This window comes from Epinephelus moara, chromosome 7, assembly GCF_006386435.1.
Source record: "Epinephelus moara isolate mb chromosome 7, YSFRI_EMoa_1.0, whole genome shotgun sequence".
Lineage (NCBI taxonomy): Eukaryota > Metazoa > Chordata > Actinopteri > Perciformes > Serranidae > Epinephelus > Epinephelus moara.
The window spans coordinates 19,925,111-19,952,931 of record NC_065512.1 but is presented as its reverse complement, the minus strand read 5'-3'; the positions used below and the strand labels follow the sequence as shown (position 1 = coordinate 19,952,931).

General features: G+C 40.2%; 1 protein-coding gene across 3 annotated transcripts; it reads right to left on the bottom strand.

Annotated features, from left to right (window-relative positions):
• LOC126393558 (rho GTPase-activating protein 6-like) lies at window positions 1-27,282 on the bottom strand. Of its 3 annotated transcripts, XM_050049764.1 has the most exons (14): window positions 27,033-27,282; window positions 12,698-12,857; window positions 10,852-10,923; window positions 9,752-10,014; window positions 9,385-9,580; window positions 9,137-9,192; window positions 7,575-7,725; window positions 7,321-7,469; window positions 5,415-5,594; window positions 4,508-4,605; window positions 4,115-4,377; window positions 2,627-2,701; window positions 2,477-2,542; window positions 1-1,639 (listed from the first exon to the last, which is right to left on the bottom strand). In XM_050049764.1, exons 1-14 carry the CDS (start codon window positions 27,177-27,179, stop codon window positions 1,626-1,628), a joined length of 1,890 nt encoding a protein of 629 aa, XP_049905721.1. In that variant the 5' UTR covers window positions 27,180-27,282; the 3' UTR covers window positions 1-1,625. The 3 variants fall into 3 exon arrangements, with proteins under 3 accessions (XP_049905721.1, XP_049905719.1, XP_049905720.1); XM_050049762.1 differs by lacking the exon at window positions 1-1,639 and having other exon boundaries at window positions 1,705-2,542; XM_050049763.1 differs by lacking the exons at window positions 1-1,639; window positions 27,033-27,282 and adding an exon at window positions 17,806-18,039 and having other exon boundaries at window positions 1,705-2,542.
• Window positions 27,283-27,821: the final 539 nt, after the last annotated feature.

The following is a 27,821-nucleotide window of genomic DNA, read 5'->3' as shown; positions in this document are numbered from 1 at the left end:
ACTCACTTTAAAACACAAATTTATAACATAAATTACACAATTTCAGTAATCTCAATAGTTTCCATCACTTTAAGGCAACTAAATATACCACTGTACCCTCAAATATGCGTTCCCAGAGTTTTATATACTATCTGTAATCTGTACCAGACTTCAACGGCAGCCATTTTCCACATAATGACATACTTACTCCTTGCAATTCCAGTACTTTGAAAGTTTATTTAGTGGTAAATGTAACTGTTATTGTCTCAGCTCAGATCTCTTATTTTCATTCACATAAAGCAAGATTGCAGTTGATAAGAGAAAATGCACTCTTCCAGGATAGCGATACAAGATAAGAGTGTAAAATTAGATCTTTACGAACATATAAAAAGCCATCATCCACAACACATAATCACCGGCATCCCTATCATGGTGGGGAAAGGTGTCTAATAGGAACGAAACTTAGATAATAGCTGCTCAATGCGTAATGAGTCATTAGAACCCACTGTGTAGCCACAGTGCTCAAGGATTACAGCTCGAAGAGGAGATAGGAAAACATTCCCTGGTCTTATGCTTCCCTCTTGTGGCCAGTTTGGGTAACTGTTGCATTGTCTTCTGGATTACAGGTCAGATCAGGGACATTTGCTTTACTCGGGGGCTGCTTTTGCAAAATGACAGAAGTCCAGGAACCAGTTAGTAAACAAACATTAATAATTAACATATAAATAATTAATCTGGAACTCTGTCAGGGGGTTCGGGGGTCCATGGGATCCTCCCCTGAAACACTTCTTGTTTGGCGTTCTGATGCTCTTGGGGACCTTATGTGTATTCCAAAGTACAAAAAAACAAAAACAAATCAAACAATCAAAACATTATAAATCAATTTATTTTCATTGTGAATTAGATAATGGTCGGTGGGCTATCTGGCACCGTATCATGGGCTAGATTTGGCCTGTATGCTGTAAGCACAGTATCACTGGTTTATACGTACTTGTAATTAACTACAAGTAAGTTATAAGTATAATTAAGTTATAAATAACCATTCAATTTTAACTTCATGCTGATTCCTAACTGAACTCCTAAGGGAAAGGGTCAAGTTAGACGTAGCACCAGAAAACATGACTCCTTACAGGAGTACAATATGCACCCCTATGACTTTTACATTCATTTTCTACATTGGTGGTAATATATTTTAAATTTGTAAGCTATGGCCACACAAGAGTATAGATATCATTACATAATGCTGCTAAAACTACAAGTAATGGCAACAAGTAGTGCAGAAATTAATCTAAATGCACTTCAAGTCATTTACACAATGCCCACCTGAAGGTGCAAAGATTGATGTGTGTGTAATGGGCGACACTGCAGACATACATGAGTGCGAATATGGACATCATCTGCATTAATTAAGTATATTATAAATGGAGCCTGTAACAAAACTAAGTGTTGCTGCAGCTACAGTAGATATCAAGGTAGTAAAACAATGTTACAACACACATTTTACATTCAACACTGAAAACATCCATGGCTTCTGGGGCGTCGGTGGGTTAGTGGTAGAGCAGGCGCCCCATGTACAAGGCTGTTGCTGCAGCGGCCCGGGTTCGACTCCAGCCTGTGGCCCTTTGCTGCATGTCACTCACTAATCTTCATGTGGGAATGACTACAACACATTAAAAACAGAATGTACAAAATTATATTTTATAATATAATAATAATAATATTAAAAACAGAATGTACAAAATTATATTTTATAATATAATAATAATAATAATAATATATATATATATATATATATGCAACAAAACTAGTATCTATACAATTAGACACGTCTGCAAAATAACAGCACGTTCAAGATAATGGTGTAAAGTTCCATCAGTCTATCAGTGGGACACATTACTGCATATACAGACAGTAGCATTTCAGCGACTGGTGATGCGACAGGAGAACGTCCCCTTTCTCTTAAAGTTGTCTTCAGTTCAACAAAGTGAAAGGGTGCATCACACCAGGGTTTCAGGCAGTGCGTCTGCGTTTTCTTTTGACAGTATATTCCATATATGCCACCTCTCCGTCTGCCAGTTTGGTGTACCAGGGTCCTTTTCTTGTCCAGGCCCGGAGGCATCTGCTGTATCTACAGTCTGGGGGGCGGGGCTTTGCTGGGGCTGCTGTGGGGTTTGGGGGTCAGGCTGATACGTAAAGAGGGAGGGCGTGGAGTAAGAAATATGGGTCTCCCTCAGCTGTCCAGAGTAGTGAAGGGTAGACAAATCGTCTGTCCTGACCTTTAGTAACGGACACGCAGGGTGTCCTGTCCTTTCTGCTAAGTTGTCCGAGCTAAGTGCTCCTGATTGGCTGCCGAGTCCCTGATGTAATGATGATTGAGGCTGTCTCTGTCCTCTTTGGTCATGAGGACCACTGCTGCTGCGAGTCACCGGGAGGTGTGGCTTGAATCCCAGCACACCCAATGAGGTTTGTGTTGGTCTGATGGGCAGCTTGTTGTTACCTTGGTGACTGCTCAGCCCCTCCGACGATCCATACGACTCACATTCCGACACGTCTCCGAGGGAGCCTGGGAGAAACTACTAATTAGCATCGAGCATTCATTACATATCTCAAGACCATCTGCAGCAACATGTACAGGGGGTTTTATTACCAGTGATACGGTGGCCAGTGAACTTCTTGTTGAACAGTTCATGCCAGGTGTCCCAGAAATGATCAGCGCAGGCCTCTAACAGGAACAGAAGCACCAACAGGATTACTTACTTTGGTTTAATCAAGCAATATATCAATATAAAATCATTTTAAAGGAAGCATCTCTTCCCCTACTCTTGACTTAATGCAGTCAGGTCTCTCTCATCTGTTTTCAAAGGCTATAATATGATGTTAAATTGTACTTTTTTCAACCATAGTCTAAAGATGAATGACTATCTATCACTGTAGCACTTGTAAAATGTGGGTACCATGCCATTTTAACAAAGATAAAAAAGATTTTTAAAGACTTAGATTTGGCACTGTTATGTTAGGACCCATCATGATCATATCTTATAAGTCTCAACCACAGAGGCACTGTTAGAGCCTCATGGGAGCTACTGATTTTCAAGTTTTGACAAATAATGGGTCTTTTATCTTTTTTAAAATCACATTATACCAAGAACAAGAGACACTGCACTTCTGATATTTTAGTGTCTTTGAAGGGACAGTTATACTTTCCCTCTTACTTGTAGAGCTGTTCATCAGTCTAGATTGTTTTGGTCTGAGTTAGCGATATCGCCCGCAGACATGTCTGCCTTCTCTGAAAATTCTCTGAATTAAACTTGAAAAACTTAACAGCAATGTTTCTTTCCAGAAACCATGGCCTGGTTATTCAAGATGACCCAGAGATATTGTTGTAAGCAGTTCCATGTAGGAACTATTTTCTATCTACTGAGCTACACCTGTCAACGCACCAAGGAAGCGAGCATCTTCTGCTAGCTCACCTTGTACCACTTAGCTAACTGACGTTACAGCTCAGCCCATGAGGATGCTATTAATGTTTTGTTATATTTGAGAGAAGGCAGACATCTCTATGGCTGGTATCTCCAACACTCACCAACTCAAAACCAAAACAATCTAGAGTAACAAATAGGACTACAAATAAGAAAATAAGAAAAATATGTATTTTGATTTTGGGGTGCACTGTCCCTTTAAGACCACGACTGACACAATTTCAAGAAATAGTTCAACATTTTTGGAAATTTTCTTGATAAAGTTCAAGCCAAGATTTAGATGAGACTGGTACCACTCTCATGTCTGTATGGTAAATATGAAGCAGCCAGTTAGCTTAGCTTAGCTTAGCTTAGCTAGAGGGGAAAAAAAGAGGCCTGTCTGTGTAGACAAAGTTAATAAAATATGCAAACATTTATAATGTAAATGTACATATATGCAAATGTTTATAATACATATGTATTATAAACGTTTTTTTGTGACTTTTGATTTTATGCTATGCTAAGCTAACTGTACTTAACATACAGATGTGTGAGTGGTATCAATCCTCTCATCTAAACATCAGCAAGAAAGCAAATATTTCACAAACTGTCGAAAAATCTTTCTGAATTATATCAATTATAATAGTAAAGTATATGTTGCAATGCATTTAGTTCACCTTTATCTGTAGAAAGTGTGGGAGAGGTGCTGCCAGACCCGTCTTTAGAATGGCTGCTGCGTTTGTACGACCCAGACAGTCTGGTGATCCTGTCTGAGGGCGGGCTGCCATCCTCTGGGTATTTACACAGTAGTCGCTCTGACAGGACAGGGGAGTTGTTGTCATAGGGAGACACCTCTCCGCTAGATACTTTGATGGAGTCATTGGATAAGCATCTGTCGGTCAGGGGGAAGGACTCTCCTCCTCTGAGAAGGTCTGGCTCGCTGCAGAAACAAAGAAAACACGATAATGCATATAAATACTATGAAAACGTATTCTTCATTGTGACCCTTTGGAGGCTTGGCCTGAGGGACAGCACGCACGCAAACAATGGGACAAAAGGGGGAAGCTTACGAGGACTGAGAGGCCTTCCTCCGCAGCAAGTAATCCACAACATCAGGATCAGTTTCTTGCACGCTCATCAGCACCTCATTCTGCAGGTCTGCAGGGACCTGCGAGAATCAAAACACGGTTGTAATGAAGCTCATAACAGCTGGATAACACTATGCATTTGTTACATTAATTTCACTCTGCCTTAACGATTAATCACACTTGAAAATAACCAAACAATGACATCACTGTGCACACTGCTCCATACCCCATTCAGTGAATTGCTCTTTTACACCAATATTTTTACATTGCCTGTATTTACACAGTGTCTGTAATGCAAAGAGCTACAGAGACAACATGTTGTTTGTATGGTATGAGGCAAAAATAATTAACGGCAGTTGAGAAAGGCAGAACTAATGACGCAGAGCAAATGTCTAATGGGCTTTTTTTGCGCCCTCTGGCATCCTTAACAGATCATTTTCAAATCCTCCAATTAAGTGCATCTGCGCTTGAGTTTCTGGTGAAAAGCAGGGAACATTATACAGATGAGCATTTTGCCCTCGCTCCCAATCGCTGTCTATAAACCAAACAGAAGCTGAAATGACACTTATTAACCCCTCCAGCGAGGCTTCTCATTTGCCACGCACTAAAAAGAGTATTCTCCACAAGGTTCAGGAGGGAAAAAAAACCTAATTGCATGCATTTGTGTTTTACTGTGACACTACTTTGTTTTATAGGTGCCTGTAAAAGTTCAGTCTTTCTCAGAGCCTGTAAAGCTAATGTTTACATTTCATTAGGTGGCTCCTCTCTACTAAGCTGAAGAATCGCCCCCAAAAGGAGACCTTACTGAGACCTTGAGATTGTTTGATTAAGCCCAGGGCTGGCTTCAACTGTTTAAATGCCTTTCAGTTTACAGTTAAGGATGGCTTACCATAAATAGCGTTTCATATGAAGTGATCAGCCGTTGGACCACGCTGATGATGGCTGAGCTTTCCTCTGCACGGGCAAAACTCTGAACTGCAAACTCTTTGTCTGCGTTTTTTTGTTTGTGCAAGAGGTTGGGTCCAAAGATGGTCGCTAAATTGAGTGGTGTCATCTTGTTTCCTGTCATCTAAAACAAAAAACAGAGGACAGAATTAATTTTTCAGACAGTCTACCATACTTTTTGTATTTGTAATATAGATACCACATCATTCATTACTGGATTTAATCTGCAGATGCTCAAGTTCGAAATGAGAACAAACTTTTCCATGGATGTCAGTTTTTGAGCTACAATGAAGGACATAATGTGGCCTGCAACACATGGTAAGGCTTATTGTTTTTAGCTGAGCTGATTTCTGGCAACCTTGCACCCCCTGCTGGCCAGTTGAGAGAAGTGCGGCGTCAGCAGTTCATGATGATATAAAACAGTCAATAAAACAAGTTTACCAACTATTGTGAATCACCGCAACCAAGAGAGGTTCTTGAGGATACATTCATAAATGTGCACACACATTATTACGTGGAATGGTACAGTAGTTTGCAAGATTAGCTGCTGACAGAAGGATACACACACATGCACACACACATGACCAAAGGCATGATCCCCTCAAGATAATAACAATGTAAGAGTGCCATCAGCTCTTCTACATGATAAAATATGAGACTTACATTCAAAGAAATGTTTTCCAGACTGAAATGATTTATGTGAAAAGTAACAATGGCGCTAAATTACCCTTGGTTTTCTTTTCATCTGCCCATGTGCTTACACACAAGACTGAAAACTCTTAGATGCATAGAGTAATTATGGTATTAAGGCGCTTTTGTTGTACACAGACCCTCCTTGGCACCCTGGCAATGTTGGGAATGTGCACCTCACACAGCCCTGCCACCATGAATAAGGCTGGCTCTGCTTTCTTTTGTTCAAAGAGACCAAACAGACTTCTTGAACACTGTTGGAGTATGTATGCTGTAGGACCAAGGCCATGAATAAACAGGTTTCAAATCTCTGGGAGACAATTTATCTCTATTGGGACAATTAGTGGTCGAAAAATTAGGATTAATATGAGAAGATGATCATTACACTGTAAGGGACTCTGGGCTCAGGCTGACTTCATGGAGGAGGAAATGTGTAGGTGTGTAGGCGCAAATATGTTTCCAACTATGCTGCGATTTACTTACACTTCTTGCAATGTTAAAAAACAGTATGATGAATGGGGAATCATAGCGTCAGCGTCATGTGGCTAGAGCTGGTCGTGCATCATTTAATCAAGATACCCACAATGGATCATCACGCATAATGCGCTGCACTTTGGCACATCACTTTCTTCAAATTAGAGGCTGCAGGTGTAACAAACATCTGTCTGACTGCCTTCAGATGGCAGCTGGGATTCATCACAATCACATTAGACTTGTGAACAGTTTATTTACTCGTTTTTTGGTGACGGCTGCCCATTTTACAAACACTTTTTTTGCACTTGCAGGTGGAGTCAACAAGTGTCAAAATGTGTGACGTGCTGACAACAGAGCTGGTCCACAGACGTCTGGCAACTGTCTGGCATGTTTTATCAGACTAACAGTCCAAAAGTCCAAAGCTATTCTGTTTATTATCATGTATGACAAAGAATAGCATCAAATTCTCACATTTAAGAAGCATGAAACCAGCCAATGTTTGACTTTTCTTTAAAAAATGACTAAAACTATTGTTCAATTATCAAAATGGATGCCAATAAATATCTGTCTATCCACTAACAGAATAATCAACCAATCATTGCAGCTATTCTTGTCCTCTGCTACCTCATGTGTGTGTAAATCTCATCTAGTCAGGCCCCAAAACAGCCTATGTACAGTTTCTTTACCTCCTGTCCGTCATTGTCCAGGCTGTCTTCAGCATGTGCAGCCACTGTGGACAACAAGCAGAGAAGGCGCTGCAGCGTGTCGCTGTTACAGGGAGGAAGCAGAAATATCAGGAGCTGGATGGCGCTCTCTTGGTCTGAATAATCCAGCACTGCAGGTAAAAAAAAAAAGGCCAAATATGACCAACCATTCTCACCACAAGCTAGTGACATGTTATTTTATGCTTTGCATGTGTATATTTGTGTGTGCTCCTCACATGTTGTGTTGATGAAGGCGGTGTAGAGTTCTTTTGTTAGCAATGGGTCAGGCATGCCTCTGAGGAACTCTTTTAGCAGTGCAGCTATGTCGTGAATACTATGCTCCTCGTCCAAATGCACCTCCCATCCCTGGTCAAACTCCCTGCGAAGCTGGATGAAAAACTGGGATGTTAATTACAGCAAAAATGTTGCTCATGATACAGTTTACTCCCAGGCTTCCTGCACATTCCACATTTTAAGCTCATACATTTCCAGACTCAAATTGCCAGACTTCTCAGGCATAGAGCGTATTTGAGTTCACCTCTGCTCAAAGAGGATGTCAACTAACCAGCCTATACTCGTTCCCCCCACATTTTCACAGCATCTGTGCAGCCTTGTTTATTCCCTGTCTCACTGTCTCCATGGTAACTGTGATGAATGTAGCCAAAGGTATGATTTCCTCACGGCAGTCACCTCCAAAGTCCGGCCCACAGACCACTTTTTAAACAGCCCTCTGTTTTGTCTTACAAGTTATACAAAATGATTAACACAATATTGGTTAATCAAGCAAGATCACTTTGAAATATTTTAATTCACCTCATGATGGCAGGACGATCAAACTGTTTGTAGGCATGCACCAAGTAGGAGCTACGCAGGCGGAACTAATGTGCTTTCATAAACAGACTACAAACAAGCAAATGAACAATGACTTCATACCAAATATTTCCTGCTGGGGTGCAGACAAGGACACAGCAAAGAGGCGTTAAGTCTACATCAAGGGTCGCCGCTTTCAGGAGTAAGGGAAAGTCAATTACGTTAAAGGCAAAACAGTTGTATTTGATGTTTTAAAAACTAACCTCCCTTCTCTTTCCTTCTGGACTTATTTGTTAATTTTTCTTCATGTACAGGAGTCCACTTCCATATTGTAAAAAATATGTGCCTTGTATTCTTGTATGCCCAGAAAATAATATCTGTATGCCATGTACTGAGCCTTTTTAAACCAATAAAAACTTGGATTATATATCTAAAAAAATAACCCATATGATGCGAGAAGCAGCTGGCCCACAGGTATTTTCACATGATCTAATCTGGGCCCGACCCCTGCCTCACCCATAAACGATAGCCTGTTAACTTTTCTGATAATTACATCACTGCATAACTCAGAAATGTTCACAAAACCTTAATATGCGGTTATTGCTGCATTTTCTTTCAAACTAATTTGGTGCCATTAAAAGGCATCTGCATAAAAGTGTGCGTTCACTCACACGCCATACTTCTTGCCTTGCTTTCGACGACATCAAGCTAACTTTGACCCACACTCCTTCACCCAGAGGTGAACATCGTAGCTGCGCTGGCTGCTCCAAACGCAGTGAAAAACACTGCTTGTATGATCAATTAATTTTAAGACATTCTGAATTTTATATTTTAGAAAACAGAAAAAGTCTATAAACGCAAATATTTTTCCATGCTCTCTTTATTGACCTGGAAATTACTTAAATCAAGGTCGATACTTTACCATACTGTGTGGGAACCCTGTATTAAGGTGTAAAGGTGTGTTAAATTGAACCAGCTGAACTTGTACCTGTCGAACTCGCTTCTTGGAGCTCCCAATACGGAAAATTCCAACCGTCTGCAGACCTGTAGGCAAAGATAAAGATGATTATTGTGACTAATATTCAGCCTTGAAGACATTCAAATTGTATGATTCACTGGGTAATTATTAACTAGATTTGTTACTGACTCATAACTCACCACAGGGATGAGCTAGACATACCACATACTACATGCCACACACTATTTTACTTTACTTTCAATTCTGATTATGTGTACCATATTTTTCCAGGTGCTGGCAGCAGAGATCCACTACCCTGGGCACCTGCCTGTAGATAGGGTTAAGGCTGAGCTTCTTGTCGTGGCACTTCTTCCTCTTGCCAGCTGCCTCCTCTGGCAGAGAGAGCTGAAGGGCCTCCAAGAGCCGGGACTGGTTATCATCAAGATCAGTGATGCAATCCACAGATACTCCGCCCTGTCAAGCAGACGGGTGACAACCGTACAGTGCTGTTATTTAATGGCTACCTACTGAGTGAATATCCAAAAAGGTTACAAATTCCCAGAGAAATCTAGTGCGCAAGTGCAATCAGACAAATTTCCTTCCGCTCTATGACAGCGTGTAAGCTTTATCGACAGACAAGCCTACCCTCCTGCGTGTCCGTGGGGCTGCCTCTGGCGTGCTGAGCAGAGGTGATTCATTAGGCGTCTCAGAAGTGGAGCTGAGGGACGAGTTGCTGCTGGAGAGCTCCTTGTTGCCCCTTTTGAAGCTGGAGTTGAAGTGGAGGAAGGATAGCATCAATTCAGTGGGGTCACTGTGCTCCTCCCGCGGGGGATCGTGCCGCTGCTTGTGTGTGCGGTCGTTGGAAATGACCTGCGACAGCGGTATGCCAAACACCTGGGGCATCGTCTCTGTGTGCGGGGGGAAGGGCAAGACAGGGAGACTTAAAGTTCATGCTGTTGGCTCCAAGTCAACTAAGAGATGTTGAATTCAATTTAAGATGTGTCAGTCATTTCAGCATATCATACATGTTAACCTTTGGAGCTTCTATTTTCTGCAGCAAGCGCCTGAAACTGCTTTTAAACTCATTCTTTATATTCAGATTTTATCTTTTAAATAAAGGCTGCTGGAAATAAATGTGACAAGCAAAATGCCTAGAACAGTGTTCGGCAGTGCGCACTCAATATTGTAGTTGGAGAGCACATACTTTCTGAAGTGCCTTTGTAAACAAAAGGGGAAAAGAGGAAAGAAGGGGCTGGCCATGCCGGAGGATAGGCTGTAATGAATGAGCCACCACTTAAGATTGTTTTTGTTATTTCCCTCGACTGCCGGACTGACAGAGAACATCGCTTTGGTGCCAGATTGTTGCAGCAGGCGGGGCGGCACAGCGGTTGAAGATCACAGCTCCCTCTTAGACTTCTTTACTGTACTGTAGATTCTGATCACTCGGCGCTTCACGGGTATAAACAGCTGAGAATGCCTGCTTCAGTGAGTCTATACAGCTTCAGCCAAAAGGATCAAAGAGTATCTTTTTTAAGTGTCAGAGGCAGACTAGATTAGAAACTGGAAGGGAATGAAATGACAGCGGCTCTCCCACAGAACTAAAAAAGAACTGTTTATCTTCACTGGTTTGGAAAGAGTCACAATAATATAACTGAGGGAGTTAGAAATTCTTATCTAAAGGCAATTTGCAAGGGAGAGCACTAACACTCCCTCCAAAGTACAGACTATCACTACATCCTCATTACCTTTGTCTTTAATCTTCTCTTTAGATAATGAATCCAACTTCCGCCGAAGTGACTTCTTGCACTTATGGCCATCTGAAAAGAGGCAGAGGTTTTAAAGTTAAATAAGGAACCAGGGTTAATATGCTCCTGCTCTTGCTCACTTCTCTTTATATTCTTAGGATCATTTTCTAAATGGTTACACAGTAAAAGAGCCAATAAACGAACACAAACTGCTCATAAACTGTGAGGACACAGTGTAGAATTTGATCTTGATTCATAACCACTACACAGGTGTACAGCTGCTCTTTCACTGTCATAGACATCATATATTTCAAACGTTCATTTCCTTTGAGAGTGCCACTTGTGTTAGATGTGAACAAAGTATCCACTAGGAATAGACTACAAGGTTAGAAAAAACTGCAAAACCAAAGTAAGAGACGATCTACTAAAATAACCCAGTTAGAAAAACAGTGGTCTGCGATTACACAGCCTGTTACAGTATGTCTAAAGCTACAGTTGTTAACTTTCTCTAACACAGCTTTCAATCATGTTAATCACTGCTTGTAAACTGCAGTTAAACTGTCTAATTAGGCAGAGCTGACATGACTGAACTTGTGTGTCAGCTCTATGCAGAGCCTACGCCATTGTGAGGATATATACTTGTGCGGTGGTGTGTCTGTGTCACTCTGCAGTTACACCTCAAAAACACTAGTCGGTGGCGGGGTTTCTGTGAAGTGCTGTAAAGTTTAGTTGATTCAAAACACACTTTAAACACGACTTAATAGAGACTATTTCAAACACAAGTACACAAACTGGCTTCACTATAACTCGCAGGACTCACAGCAAAAGCATTTGTCTGTTCCCCACAAATACAACATGCTAATGTTTTTAGCACAAGCCTATGGTATTTTACATATTATAAATTAGCCTAACAGCTAGCTGACTTCCTCTACTTATATGAAGCCAAGGACAACAGCAACATTAAAGTAAGGCAACGTTACAAGATTCGGCTCCATAACAGCTCACAGGGTTCACCGACAAAACAACTGTCTTATACTAAACACGTTTTCCAAACAAATATAACATGCTAACATTATTAGCACAAGCCTATGGCATTTTACATTGTATAAATTAGCCTAGCAACGAGCAGAGATTTCCTCAGCTCATATGAAGCCAGGATAAATCACACAGACTTAAAATGCTATTTTGTGGAGGCTTTATTGTCTTCACAGTTTATTGTTTCTTATCTGTGAAATTAAAGTAAATAAAAGCTTTGTTTCCACTGAGGAAAATGGTTTCAGCTTACAAAAACAGACAGAAGGTCTGTGTTGCTGCCAGTTACATTTCTAGGGAAGTGCACATCAGGCTAGAGCCCACGCTGTAGGTACGGTATCGATTCGACGCAGAGGTATAAATCCCGCTTTAGAGACTCCTCGGCTCTGATAAGTTGTTTTCATTAATTTGCGGTGGATTCTTGCAAACGCAATTAGATGCACTACGAGGAGGCAGAGGAATATGATTTTTTTTTACACAGATTATCCATCGTATGTAGTGCTGTGTGAATAGTGACAGTTTCAGCACAAAAAAGTTACTCATTATAAAAAAGTTACCAACTGCAGCTTTAAGATAGACAATAAAATTAATCAAACTGCAAGAGTTTACGGCAATCAATGATGAGCATTTCACAATCATTAGACAAAAAGGAAAATATTGTTTGCATGCAAAATAGATGGAATGAAAAACACTGTCCTCCATTTTGCTGGTGTGCATGTGTTTCAGACGACCATGCTTATGTTTTGGACTGATTAGCCAATTGGTGAAAATAAGGAAGAGGATGATTAGTGTGGGTGGGTGTGTGTTTTAATACATTTAGGGATGGTGATGTGGCAGCCCAGGTCGCGATCCCGAAGCAATCTCCTGAAGGCCACTTCTTGGAGATGAACCCTCTCCAGCTCTGAGAGGCTTTGCAGGGGGACGGGCTTCAGGCCAACGCTACGTCCTGACACGCTGTTCCAGGTGAAGTCACCCTGAGGACACACACACACACACACACCAGATACATTTATCATTGCTGTCACCTTCTAAATTCATGACCAACCCTCCACACACCCTCTGTTCATATGAACAGGCAGATGCCGTTGCTTCTGCTCATCTGTATGTAAGCCAACAAAAATGCGTTTTTCTGATTGTAGAAGCAGTAATTGTGACTTGTTAAGATTCGTAATACAGCCTGAAGGACTTCTGTGTCCCACATTTGTGCTGGTTGTATCACCAGGGAAAGCAGCAAGAACACTGATTATGCAGATTATCCTATTTTAGTAGCAAAACTATGCTTATAAATAATGCAAGCACACTTTACCATAATGTAAAATATCTCATCTTAATTCTGTCCCTGCTGCACTCAAAGCGCATGACTATGCATATTATTTGGGTGCACACTCCACTGATTTATGAATAATTTACCATCAATCTAAATCCAAACATTTCTTCACAAACACTTTATTGGTAAACATTGCTACAGATGAGCCATTCTGAAGATTTAGTACTGTAGTAATGACGGGGCAAATAATCTGATCTGAAATCCTCAACCTTTGAGCATCTCCATGCTGGAGATTACAGTGCTTTGATCCAGTACGGTCAAGCCAATCATATGAGCCATGTTCTAAAGAGGCTTAGTAACTCATTATCAGGATAAGGCTTACACTAAAGTGGCTCACTCCCATTAAATGAGAATTAGGACTGTGCTACAGTGGTATACTATTTTCTGGTACACATACAGTATGACAAAGTACAGTGTAAATATGACAAAATATTTGGCGAAATGTTTACTGTACAAAAGCAGTGGTCAGGCACCTGTACCCCATTTGTATTGGGGAACCAAGTGGGAAATAATCAGCAGTAGATTGGGAACAACTGTCTACTATTAGGACTGTGAGCAAGAGAATAATCATTATTGCACAAAAACATGATTTGGAGGCAGACACGATGCATTACAGACAAGACAAGACAATAAGCTCATTAAAAGTTGTTTGCACAAATTTATAGCAATATACATAATGTAACTCTACAGCAGATCTTTTTTTGTCTATTTTTGTGAATATATAATATACAGTATGGCTACTTTTCAGTCCAGTTAAATTGTATTCAACTGTAGAGCTTAACTTGACAATTAGGCTTATTATCGATTAATCTGGCAATTACTTTTTTGTTTAACAGATCAATCATTTGGCAGCAAAGTGTCTCAAAATACCTAATTTTCTTAAGCCCAAGATGGCATATTTCAAACTGCTTCTTTTGTCTAACCAACAATCAAACACTGGTTTAAAGGTCCGGCGGGTAGAATTTAGGAGCATCTATTGGCAGAAATTGTATATAATATCCATAAATATGCTTTCATTAGTTTATGACCACCTGAAAATAAGAATTGTTGTGTTTTTGTAACTTACAATGAGCCATTTATATCTACATACAAATTGGGTCCTTACCCCTTGACTCCGCCATGTTGTTCTACAGTAGCCCAGAACGGACAAACCAAACTCTTACTCTACAAAGAGACATCTGACTTTGCACGTCGGCCACCACAGTTCTCTTACAGGCTTAGCACACAGGAGAGGTTTCAGTTTTGCAACCTCATTGTGAGACGCCACTAAATCCTACACACTGGATCCTTTCACATACCAAATTTATTCTCACGCACTGTAAGACAAAAGAAAGCAGGAAATCCTCACAATTTAGGGGCTGTAACTAGGAAACATTTTTAACTGACAAGTGGCTTTTACAATTCAACTGCCAATATCCTCTTAGCTGAAGACCTGGGGCCTGCACCACAAAGCTAGATTAGTGAGTAAGCCAGCTATCTTTGGGTTTAACTTGGGTTTTCCTGTATCACAAAGCTGGCTCACGGGGTACATCACCATGGTAACCCATGCTGTATCGCTAACCTGCTCCAGGGAAGGTCAGTTTTATATGATAAGCTCAAAACCCGCAAACAGCCTGTTTCAATCAGATCACTGGAAAAACTCATACATCATTTTGTTAAAATTCTTCTGCTTTAAGAAATGTTGGGATGGATTACGGAGAACGTGAATAAACATCATACATGGGAGCGCCATCTTGTGAGGTACGTGCTCTGTTATCTCTATTACCAAAATGTCTGTCCTAAAACAAGACAGTATACAATGTCCAGGTATGTGAGTGGAGGTAGTGCATCAGGGTCTGTAATTCAGCCTTGGGTTGCCAGGTCATATGATTAGTTTGTCCAAATACAGTTGTTTGACCACCTTAGCAGGCAAAGGTAACACAGCATGATCCTAACAAGATGGCGCCCCTGTCAAAAAACACAAAACGTATCTCACCATTATGTCAACTTCACATTCCTGACAGTGCTGACAAGAGGTGGGGGATCAGCAGAGAATCCACGATACGATATTATCACGATACTTCAGTCGCAATACAATATTATTGCGATATGCTGAGTTATCGCGATACAATATATTGCGATATATTGTGATTTATTATTTTTTCCAACTGTAAATAATGACCCCAAATGAAAACTTTGTCAACATCTGCTTTCAATCTGTTCATCTCAATTCAGCCATTTTTTTGTAGCAGCAAAATGTATCCAGTGGACTAAAAAGCAATTGATTATATTAGTCTAGTAGGCTACAAAAAGTATATATATATTTAATTAAATAATCAATATTTAGCACTGTGTGACGATATGATACTGCTACATAAAAATATCACGATACATGGCTATATCGATTTTTCCCCCACCCATAGTGTTGACACTAATTCCATGAAAGCAGCTCAGATTAACATGAGAACATTTTTGATGACAACTGGAAATAAAAACTATACCCTCTGTTTTCCTTTATTGGATAAATAACAACTCTATAAATGCAGAAAAATTCTTACATTACTGTTAACTTTTATTGTGCATCATATATTTATAATAGTGTGTTAATCATGAGACAATAAGCAAAAACTACTCACTCTATACTAAAGATGTACATAATAACTCCCTACTAATTTAGAGCCTGAGTCATTTTATATGTGTAAATTATTTCTATTCCTGCAGCTTCTTATTACAGCTTTAAATAAACTGAAACACTGACATGTCTGTCAGATGGGGAACTGTATCCAAGGGCACACGCAGCATAAATCTGTCACAGCAGTAGGCACATTCTGTTATCCTTCTCTCTATTTCTCATGTTTTGCCTCAGTTACATCATTTAAGCATGGCGACGCATGATCAGGACAAAAGCCTCAGTAAGCACCATCTACAGCCAAGATTATTCAGTACAGTGCCACTACCAGCGTTTATTGTACGCCACTCTCTGTGTCGCAATCCTGTGACATTATTCAGAAACAAGTGCAACAGCAAAATACAGTCATGGTTGCATTCATGTACCCATTTTGTCCAGACATTCCTCTCGTGTGACTATATGGGAGTGGAAAATTTCTCCCCTATCTGATGATGGGTGAGCTGAGTTCCCACAGTTTCTCACTGTCAGTGAAGTGATGTTCTCGAATGAAAGTGAGCGTACTTTTCTCTGTGCAAAGTGTTGAAAGTGTTGAGTACAGCATTTTGATGCAATACCCCATTAGCTATCTTATAATAATAGGTGTGATTGTATCATGTCTAGACATGACTTTTGGGTGCCATCATTAAGATACAGAATTGAGACTCACTCATCCACTATTTCTTCTTCTTCTTCTTCTTACAGTATTTAGAAATAATGAACTTTGACTGGTGGATGTTTTTTTATAAATAAAAAAAAGTCAAGCCAAAACAGCTGCGCCCATTGATTACAGAAACAGTCATTGTCACAGCTGGATGAAGTCACTTTCTTATCGCACTGAGCTCACGATTACAACAGTCACTGTCTGCCAGTTCTTTGTAACATTAAAATGAAAATACATGATTTGTCCCGGCTGCCTCTCTACAACATCATAATCCATCTGACTTAACAGAAAGACGCCTCATGTTTGTTGCTTTAATGCTCCTTTTTGGTTTGTACTCATCTGTCTACACTGTTACAACAAAGCCAGCAATACAGTACACACACCTACTGAAATGCATCACATTATAATTGATCTAAACCCTCTCCCGTGCCTGTAAACACACACCAAGGTGCATTTTTTCTTGGTTGTGCAGTGCTCTAACTTTGATTCAAGGCCTTGCTGAAACACAGCGCTTTTGTGAGCGCTCCCTGGAACACAATGAGAGGAAACTTGCAAGGTGGTTCATACAATAAAGCCAGATTGAAAACTCAGATTACACTAATCAACCGCACTTGAACAAGGTCCAGTGAGGTGATGTATATCCCTCAGTACTCAGGAAGCCATTCAATGGGGGATAGTGGGAAAAGTTTTCCACGTGGCCCCTTGACACTTTGAGTCTTACACTTAATTCTGTTTTTTCTTTTCTTAACAAAAACTGCATTTGATTGCAGATGTTGCTATTCACAAATTTGTGTAACAGTGTTGACAAAACCAAAATAAAACTGGGCTGTCCTTGAAAGCTTGGACGTGACCCACACAACACAAAAAGTCATGCAATTACTCACTTCCTGTGATTCTTAAAATAAGTAGCCCAAATAAATAAATGTACTCTAATGTACTGAGCACACTCCAGACTGTACAACAGGGTATTCTACTATTTTTTCTTTTGCTTTCAAGGTTAGTAAGAGCAAGTGGGGATAACACATCCTATACATGAGGTGGGAAGACATTAAGATGCATGTTGGTGTGCAGGGACACAGGAAGGCTCTGGCAAAGTGCAAACCAGATGAGCTGAACAGGGAGACATGTGATTCTTACACGCCTTTTAGGGCGTTTCAATAAGCTCAATAATGTCCTTATGTGTCTGTGTGGCTGAAACTAATTCTCACACTTCTGTAAACAATTAGAGACACTGGAAACTCTCCAACAAGCAAACAAATTCACACTGCAACAACAGCAGCTACTCACAAGACAGACGATGCTCCGCTCCAGAGGGGGATCCCCCATTACAGAGACGCGGACGAGAGGTCTCCCCTCCCCTCACACTTGTAGACCACCACTTAACGCCACATTACCCGACGCCATTCGCCTTTGGAGTAAAACGCACCCACATAAATACAGTCCACGTGCTCGCAGCCTGGCTCTAGACCTCAGACAACGTGCAGTTAAAAAGGGAACAAGTCCAGAGACTGATTTACATCACGGTGCCGGACGCAACACCGCTGATAAATGGATTGGGAGGGGTTGAGGGACGGGTCAGTGCGCTCAGTGTCCGCGCGCAAGTTCTACACACTATCACCTGCAGGTTGGGTAATGTTACACATCACATTCACACAGGGTTCAGTCATGCTGAAAGGGAGACTGAAACTTTACAAAACTGTTTGGATGTTTCTCTCAGAGTGGCTTTGAATGCGTCTGCCTCCCGGTGCGCTGGAATGAGGTTGTGAATGCAACATGATGATAAACAGGAAACAGCATGTCTGACAGAACACAAACCATTTTGGAGGCGATGTTGGGTGGAGACATCCTCATGTACTTTAAGAGCTCTTTAGGCTGCAAAGGGTCTTTGGTAATACTTGAAACCAGTAATGTTCAACAATGACGATGCAGAAACAGTATACACGTTTCAGCTTACATTAGTAGGGGAGACCGGGGTTGGTTGTCACAATATATGTCCCTATAGTTATCAATGGGGTTTCAGGGGGGGAAATGATTTTTAAAAGTCTAACTTTGTAGTTTTTTACCCCTTTACACCTGCAGAGACATCAGTTTTCTTGTGCTGCATTCTGACGCCTTTCACAAGCATTTAAATCTTTGAGAGCTGAGCGAATTGGTTTGGTTTCTTCCGAAAATGTGCAAAAAGGCAATGAGGAACTTGGCTAGAAATGTCCTGCAAATTGCAAGAAAATAGTAAAACATGACAGGAAAAAATACCCTGAGAAAGAAAAGAAAGAGAGAGGGGAAATTATTAGAAAATGACCAAAAACTTTTTTTTTCAGGTCATTTTTCAGGTTTGTTTTTTTCACCTTTTTTTTAACTATTTGTCAGGAATTTTTTTTTTTTTGCTATTTTTTGGGTCATTTCTTGTAAAGCTGCTCATTGCCTTTGTTATGTTTTCTTGAAAGGAATCAGGCCAATTTGCTCAGGTTGTAAAGGGTTAAAGACATACATTTTGAAATGAATACCACCTCTATAATGGTAGCATACACATTAATGCCCCTTTAGTTACCATGAATTTGAACCAGGTTATTGTTTGTTTGATTTGTCCTCTGTAACGAGAATTAAAATGAACAAATTTACAGTTATGAAAAACAATCTAGTCTTTATTGAAGCCATTGTTTCATCACAATTCATTATTAATATAGCATTAAATGAAACAGTGTGACTGAAATATTTTAATCTCCATCATCATCAATGTGACCAGGAACTTTTGTTAAAATGCCAAACAGCCCAGGTTGAAGTACTATGTCTGTTTAGATACAACATTCATTTCTAATGAGGAACTAAAGCAACATTGTGTGTGTGCGTGTAATCAAAACCACCAGAGAACATATGGACTATATTATGTTCCCCATGCTGTCTTCCTGAACTGTCACACATGTGACAACTAACCCCAGCAGACCTCTTGACAAACATGTCAGCTAAAAGTTGACTCAAATCAAAGCTATTACCTTTGACTTTTAACAAGTGTTTGATTTTGAAATGACTCCTAACCTACAAGCTTTTAATACAAAAACAACACCAAAAGGAAAATTAGTCGGACCCATAAGAATTACAAAATATCTCCTCACCTATGACCAGTGCAAAAAATGAGCAGGATGACAGGCCAACTATTTGATATCTACATACAATAATGTCACAGCACACTTTAGGGTGGTTGAAATAAGCACGGTGACAACCAACCCCGGTCTCCCCTATACTAATAGCTCAATGTTTTAGATAATTGAACACAGATGGATGATGATTCAAGATTCAAGAGATTCAAGATTCCAGACTTTTATTAGTCATTTGCTGAGGTACAAGTGAACAAGGGCATCTGTCTGGCCATTCTCCTCTGACCTCTGGCATCAACAAGGCATTTTCACCCAGAGAACTGCCGCTCTCTCTTTTTCAGACCATCCTCTGTAAACCCTAGAGATGGTTGTGTGTGACAGTAGATCAGCAGTTACTGAAATACTCAAACCAGCCTGTCTGGCACCAACAACCATGGCACATTCAAAGTCACTTAAATCACCTTTCTTCTCCATTCTGATGCTCAGTTTGAACTTCAGCAGGTCGTCTTGACCATGTCCACATGCCTAAATGCACTGAGTTGCTGCCACGTGATTGGCCGATTAGCTACTTGCATTAATGAGCAGTGAAACAGGTGTACCTAAGAAAGTGATACAGATCAGGAATTGAAAAGGAAAGACAAATAAATCAAAATTCAACATTAGTTATCTCTTATGCTATTACATTAGTTTTCATAAATATCAAAAGCACATGGGAAGCCTCTGGCACAGCAGCTGGGGCAGGTGCTGCCTGCATCCTATTATCATATTATCATATCATATTGCGAGAAGACCAACAGCTGCATCAGCCTGCAGATGGGATTAAATATCCATTCTACTGTCTACGATTAGATTGCTTCACGATTTGTAGTCAAAACAGTCAAATTCATGTCCAGTTGTTCTGGAAATCATTTTTTCCTTTGAAAGATTTTGGTACTTTTAAGCTTGGGTTTCAAGTGAGTGGTTTAGTGTCCCAGGATTGTCTAAATTGTTTCCAGTGCTTCTCTAAGGTACTGAAAGTATAATGCTTAAGAGCACACAGATTTTGGTGAGTCACGTCTGTCTTTCTAAACTTTGATTGAAGGAGCCCTCCTTTTAGCACTGTCTGAGTCTCCAAATCAAACATTTCCGGAAAAGGATTTTACTTAAAACACACTTCCTCTTGCATTTAACAAAGTTTATTTCCTTTCATTTGAGAGAGATACGTTTTCAGTTTCCTCCAAGCTCTTTGTCCTGCAGGCAGTGTCTCCTCCATGACGCTCAGGAATGCAGATGACATTCCTTCTAAACAACCCAACAGCACGGTACTCTCAAACTTTTTTTCTCCGCATCATCAACTTATTCCACCGATATATTCAAGGAGCCATGGGGCACGTCATGTTTTAAATTTAATACAACAAACATTTCTAGTTCAGTATTAAACATTTTTTTTATCTATTTTATTTATTCATTTAACTTTTATTTAGCCAGGAAGTTCCACTGAGATTGAGAATCTCTTTTACAAGAGAGACCTGGCCGAGGTAGCAGCCAATCAAAACACATTTAAAATGCAACAAATACAACATATAATACAAAAATCCATAATAAAAATATACCAGTGCTGATGTCTGCAAGTGGTCAATGACGTCCTTTTGCTTGATACAAGATGAGTGCACACATGTATGGATACGACAGTACCTACTATTTACTCTTAATCTATGTCCCAGTGATTAATGTCCTCATTTGGTCACTGCATTCCTGCAACAGAATGAGAAATGGCTCCCTCTAAAGGCTTTAGAAGTTCCTGCAATTTACCAGCTTCCTGAGCAAATGGAGATGTATTTTATAGTTGCATATTTATAATTTGACATTTTAGAGTGACTTACAAAGTTATTTCTCTAAAGACTTGTGCAGTTTCATCACACACTGCCTGGGGTTCTTTTAAAATCACCCTGTTCTACAGACGAGATTTCATGTGGAGTAAAAAAAAAAAATAAAGGCATTGAGTGACAGTTAATAAGTTAGTTTTTTCACATAAAGGATTTACCAAAAGGCAATATTTTCCAATATCTCTCAAGGTCTTCATATCCAAAGGCGGGTACAATAACAGCCCAAAATTAAACATAAAATGAGTTTTAATAACTCCTTAACATGACTGTAACCAATGCAAGGCACTTATGTGGATCAGAGACAGGATCCAGCAGTCATATTAAACAGTAACTGACTTGCAGTGGGGCAGTCGTGCTGACTGTCAAGATATTCAGAGGCGTCTAAAACACTTTCATATCTGTTCTATAGTGTGATTTGTGTGGCAGATGTATCAGTGCAAATCAAAGGTATTGCAAGCTGCCTAAAATTAATGTTGATGTGCATATTGTTAAGGCTGCTTTAAAAGTCAGTTTGAAGCTCGTATGTCTGTTTGTAACTTCTCTCCAAACCAAAAGAATCCATAACAATCTAATAAAATAAAATTTACTGCTCAATGTTCTGTCCTTTCTCCCACAGCGTGTTGTTGTATTTTGGGCCTAAAGCAATGTGTTCCTATAAACATCTGGCTCTTATTTGATAGCAAATTAAATTGTTGACTGTGATCATAGATTGTATATAAAGATGGATGACTCCACTTCCTCCCACTGTACAAAAATTTAATCCAGCGTATCCTGGGTCAATCACAGCAGTCAACCATGACGTCACACCTCCCTTTTTATAGCATCAAATAAATAATTAGAAACAAACTCATGAGAAAAACAAACAGTATAGTAAGAACTACCTAAAATGACAGAAACCATCTTTGGAAATATTTTATTTGACGCGTACCTTGATTTTTTAGTTTGGGCCATGCCCATCCGCTTACAATGAGGTGGTCGGGATTATGACCTATACTGCAGCCTGCCACTAGGGGGAGATTGAGTTGTTTTGGCTTCACTTTTGGGGATCGATCATGCCATTCATCTTTATATCCTCCTAAGACCCTGTGTCCTCATATGCCGACATTACATTTTGGGTTTACTGGACCTTCTACTTCATTCTGCTTAACCTAGGCTTGCTGTCCTCATTCGTAGAAACTTTTAGTGCCATCTAGTGGTTATAAGTAAAAATAAGATGGCAGCCATCTCTGCCAAGTCAGTCTGCAGCCGATCCGATTAATAATGTTTGTAGTTTGATATGCCATACAAATTTGTCCAATTTTAGCGACAGTAACAAGCTAAGACGCTGCTAATTAGAAAGAACTCCTTTGAAGACGTTTGAAAACATCGCGAATATTCAACTCGTTAAAGGACAATTTTTTTACACTTATCAGGTCCTACTAATCCCAAATAGCTAGGAGAAATTGAAAATGCATACCAAACAAAACTTCAGGTCTCAGGAAGTTAAAATGAATCCTGAATGTCTGGACTTCACCACCTTTGTGGACTCATAGACTTTTGGGGAGCATTCCCGAGAAGTCTGGGAGTGCACAGGGCTGTCCAAATCAACAATTCATCTAGTCATCAAGGGACCTCAAGTGGACTTTCTCTGTCACTTCCAGAGTCCACTTGAGGACAGACTTCACCAGACTTAATTGATTCAATTGATTTAATTTGTTGCAATGCAGACGTGACATTGTAGTTTTTGTTTTCCAAAAACAAATTTAAAAAAACATAACTTATTATTGTTATTGTAGCCTATTAAAATGCTAATTGAATCTTGTAGGCCAGAAATAATATTCAGCCACCTCATGATACAGAAATATGTTGAAATATAGGCTATAGAGTCATCGAAATGCATGTTATAATTGCAGACTACACCTATGGGCTGCGCAATGTAATGCCAAAAAAAAAAAAAGCCTAAGAAATAGTCTGAAAAACAACTAAAAATTGTCTTCTTATGTAATTAATAGGCCTATTATTATATACAAATGTTTACAAATACAGACTGCAATATGTCTTTACTCTATATTATGTCAGCACTTTTTGACAGGGGTGGAGACACATACTGTGTTCTCATGTAAAGACTTTATTTGGTTATGCAGTGCAGGTATAGCTTTTGAGGTTTGGACTACTCTTTGACCTACTTACTTAGCTGATCATGTATGTCCGTTATTATTTGATTGAATTTATGTAAAGCAATGATTTACCCCCCATGTTTGTATCTAACCCACCATTTATTTGCCCTCTTATCAGGTACAAACTTGATGCTACGGTGCTACAGTCTGAAGCCAGCAGGTTCCGTTCCATGCCATGCAAACGGACAGTCTCCTGTGGGAAGAAATATGTGCCCGAGGGACCGTAGCCAAGGATCAGGTCATGCTGTTCTACTGTGAGAAATAAGAGTTGAAGCTTTGTTCATGTAAACCAGATGTCTCTGCTTTCCATCTCAACTCACACTACCGAGACCCCGAGTGAGTACACCTCTAATAGAACAGAGCGGTGTTCAACCTATGGAAAGTACAAGGTCACGTATAACATAGATCAAAAATACCACTGTGACACTCCTTTTTAAACAAGGGAGAGGATGTGTTTTTGTGCCAGGGTCATGCCACTATAAGTTACCGCTCGGTGATCATTTGAATCATCACAGACATATAACAGAGCACACCCTGGGCTAGACATCAGACCTTGATTTAGGGTACAAATGCATTGCAGTGATGGATTTCTATTGATTACAGACTCATTTTTAGAATGCCATAGCGTGCCGATGGGATTTACACTCTGATTCAGGAAACTAAATACAGTAACTTCTTCTTTTTACAAGAGGCCCAGGCAGCTGGAGTTACAAGACATATAGAACATCTCATAAAAGGAGAGTCTTGCAGAGCTGGGGCTGTTATTGGGCGGAGGTGCAGCAGTGTTTTGTGCAAAGGGGGAAACACTGTCTGACTGACTTCACTAATGTTGTTGCGACGGTATCTTAGATACTTTTGTCCCCGAATGAACTGCCGGTTGGCTATTTGCACACCCAGAAAATGTGACTTTCATTACAGGCTCGGAGCGAGGGTTTGCATACAGTAAGGCACTTACTTACTGTCGGTTTAAGCCGACAGCTTGGTCATGTGAGTCTCCAGGAAGGATCTCACACCTCAGACCTGAGCTCAGCTGGCTGGAGCTCTTCTCACTGGCATGTCGGTGCACTAGGAGTAAAGTAGCAGAGCTGTACTGTCTATAAAGACCCCAAAAGGCAAAGAGTGGTGTAGGAATGAGCCTTAAAACCTGAAAATGAGTTAGCATTTTAGCACTTCTGGTTCCCTCGTCATGAAGTCAATGGGTTTTTGGTTAGATGCCTGAAATAAGTATACGTCACTTGTGAATTCTGAAGCTTTGACGTGTCTTAAAGGTTGCAAGCAAGTGACTAAATGAGGCTATAAAAGGTGTTGGGGATATTAAACATCATTACGCCGAACAACAAGCTTAATGGTGGTGACTCTGAAGTCCTGGGATCGTGGTGTAGTTTGTTTACAGCCCAGTGTTAGCTTTTTACCTCTGGCAATTGCACTTACACTTAAAAAAATGACAAAAGTGGTGTCCAATTCTAAAGATAATCTTGCTGAACAAAACCACAATGCGTATTTTCTGCAATGATCCAAAATCAAATGGAAAACCTATTGGTCCTTCGTCGAGGGAACCAGGGCAATGCTGAATTCCAAACTTCATCCCTGCAGCACTCTATTAGTGGTAAAAAAAATAATCAGTGACTAATGAGAATATCTATAACAACTCAATTTCCACAGTGTCTGAGGTTGTTATCTGCAGTGGAGGCAATATTTTCAAACTTAACAATGCTTGGCAAAAACTAGGCAGTAGTGCAGCTCTCAGAGCGTAATGGTGTAGGCAGCACACAAGCACTCCCCAAAGTCATAAATCACATTAAATATCCTCTCTGACACGGAGCTGTCTCCAATATTAATCAGCTTCATTCAGATTTACTGTGATTACATTTTTTTAAGGGCCCTGGCTGTTGGATACGGCTTCTTGTCAAGGACCGTAAGAGCGACCAGATACCTGGTATTCATTACAGGCCTATTATAGTGTCAAGTCTGTAATACGTTTCCATTATACTAAACACACAGTGTTACCATGAGGACCAATTTAGGCACAGCAGTCAGCAGTGCAGAGCGGCTCAAATTATGAACATGTGACAGTGCGAGTACTGTAAGGCTTTTTATCTTTAACAAAAAAAAAAAAAAAATGCAAATTGCCATTGTAATGGATTTTAAATATGTGTATGTATTTTCCCTCTACTTTATGTTAATTAAATGAAACAGTAAGGCACATCCACATGGAGACCAACACCAGTAATCTTTTTTCATGTGTCCAGACCTTAACATGCAGGAATAACTCAGGTGACTGTGCATTTATTTCACTGCTGATTTACATGGTGTGGTGGTCATATGTTCACCTCTGAGGCTACTAATGAAACATATACATCAATAAATCCATAACATTTTAAACATCAAAAGGCAAGTACATGGAAACAGTATTAAAGAAAACAGTTTTAAGGGGGAATGGTCATAAAAATGTGTGTATGCAGGCCCCTTAGGAGTTATATGGAAGTAATGGTCCTGTTCTAAGGGCTAGTTACACATTAAAAATGCACAAATGTAATAATTTGGGATTCTTTCATCAACTCTTTTTGTTTTCCACGTGTTCTATTGTCAGGCTGGAAATGATTAAATCGACACCCATCTCAGCCTCTTCCATAACTTTTCCACAACTCCACCTTCAAGGTCATGCCATGATGGGACAAAATAACATTTTTGGGAGCTGAGTGTAAGGAGACACTTTGCCGCGTGTGACAAAGTTTTCCAGTCACACCTATTTCAACATCAGCAAGCTGGCACAAGCAAAGGCTCCGATTGACATCATTTCACCAAAAGGAATGAGTTGAATCATTTTTGGTGTCCAGTGACGCAGCTGCAAAATAACAGTGCATCACTGCTCTGCACATAAAGCTTGTTTGTTTGTCATGGACTAGTCACGGAGTTGATGTTGCAATAGTGGGAGACGAGGATTTCCGGTTGATCCCTTTTTCCCGTTTGAGAAAATAAGAGAATGATTGCTTGTGCCATATGTGCAGTAGAAAGTTTTAAAATATGTTTACTTGTTACTTAATGTGATCCTTTAGGGGATTCCAGCCACTTCCGGAATCTGGGTGCAGGATTTGTATAATGCTGCAAGTACTGTTCTCTTTTATTCCTGCAAGTATTGCAGGACTCCAGGTGCAATTGCAAAATAAATCAGCATGTGAAACGTGTTATAAATGAATCACATCTTGAGCCAAGTTTTGGGACAGAAAAATCACATTATATCCAAGTATTATTAAAATAATTGAACACCAATGACGTTTGTAACCCGATAAAAAATCAGGAGGCAAGTTCATTTGGACATCTTTTTAGTGACACGGGGTTTCTGGATGCCAATCAGATCTGACACCAACTACAGTCACCTGCAACTCAAAGCTGTCACTGACCTTAGACGATGTCTCCTCAGCCTCGGTGCCATAATGTCTCATCAGCGCCGGGTCCAAGCTCCTGGTCTGCCTCAGCCTCCGCTTGGAAATAGTTTTGGGGCTTAGCGAACATGAGAAAACAGTGCTTAACAATCCTTGAGCGGCCATATCTCCTTCAGCTGGTCAAACTGTGATTAAAGAGGTGTTACAGAGAGTCATATCTCTGCTGCGAGTCCAAACGGAACGAAGGAGCAACCCCGTCTGCAGCGGGTCCCCAGCGCGTCACCATGATTATGAAACCCGCGCGCGGAGTCCCTGCTCACCCCCCCCCCCGCCCCCCTCCCTCCACCTCCCACACACTCTGACTCAGTACTTCCTCCTTTCATGATTTTAATAACGACAAAATGCTCTTTAATTCCCCCCTAAACACCAAAACAAACAATGAAGCATGCGCCGAGACCTGAGGGGCAAAAGCGCTTTATTTATGCGTAGGTGTGGCACAGTGTGTGCGTGTTTACGCGCGAGTCCTGCTGTTAAATTAAAAAGGTGAATTATTATGCACACCAGGCAGGGTAAAAACAAAGGTAATTCAGCTTTCAAGTATGACTCATGCAGTTTATGAAACAAAAAGCAGTAAATAATGACTCACTAGGAGCAAACAAAATTTTCTATTAGGTTTACAGCTGCAGGCTGGATTTATTTATTTAGCCTACTGAGATTTAACCACTCATAAGTCTTAATCCATTTATACTTGAAACAAGACATTGCAAACTTGAATTTAAATCTAAATATGATAAATAATTTTCTACA

What these genes read in the sequence shown, in the direction of transcription:
- LOC126393558 (XM_050049762.1), bottom strand. Translation starts at nt 27,179, where the DNA reads ATGGCCGCTCAAGGATTGTTAAGCACTGTTTTCTCATGTTCGCTAAGC. An exon ending in CCCCACGGACACGCAGGAGG is followed by an intron (nt 9,581 to 9,751) that starts GTAGGCTTGTCT and finishes TCTGCTTGACAG; the next exon opens with GGCGGAGTATCTGTGGATTG. An exon ending in CCAAGAAGCGAGTTCGACAG is followed by an intron (nt 7,726 to 9,136) that starts GTACAAGTTCAG and finishes TTTTTCATCCAG; the next exon opens with CTTCGCAGGGAGTTTGACCA.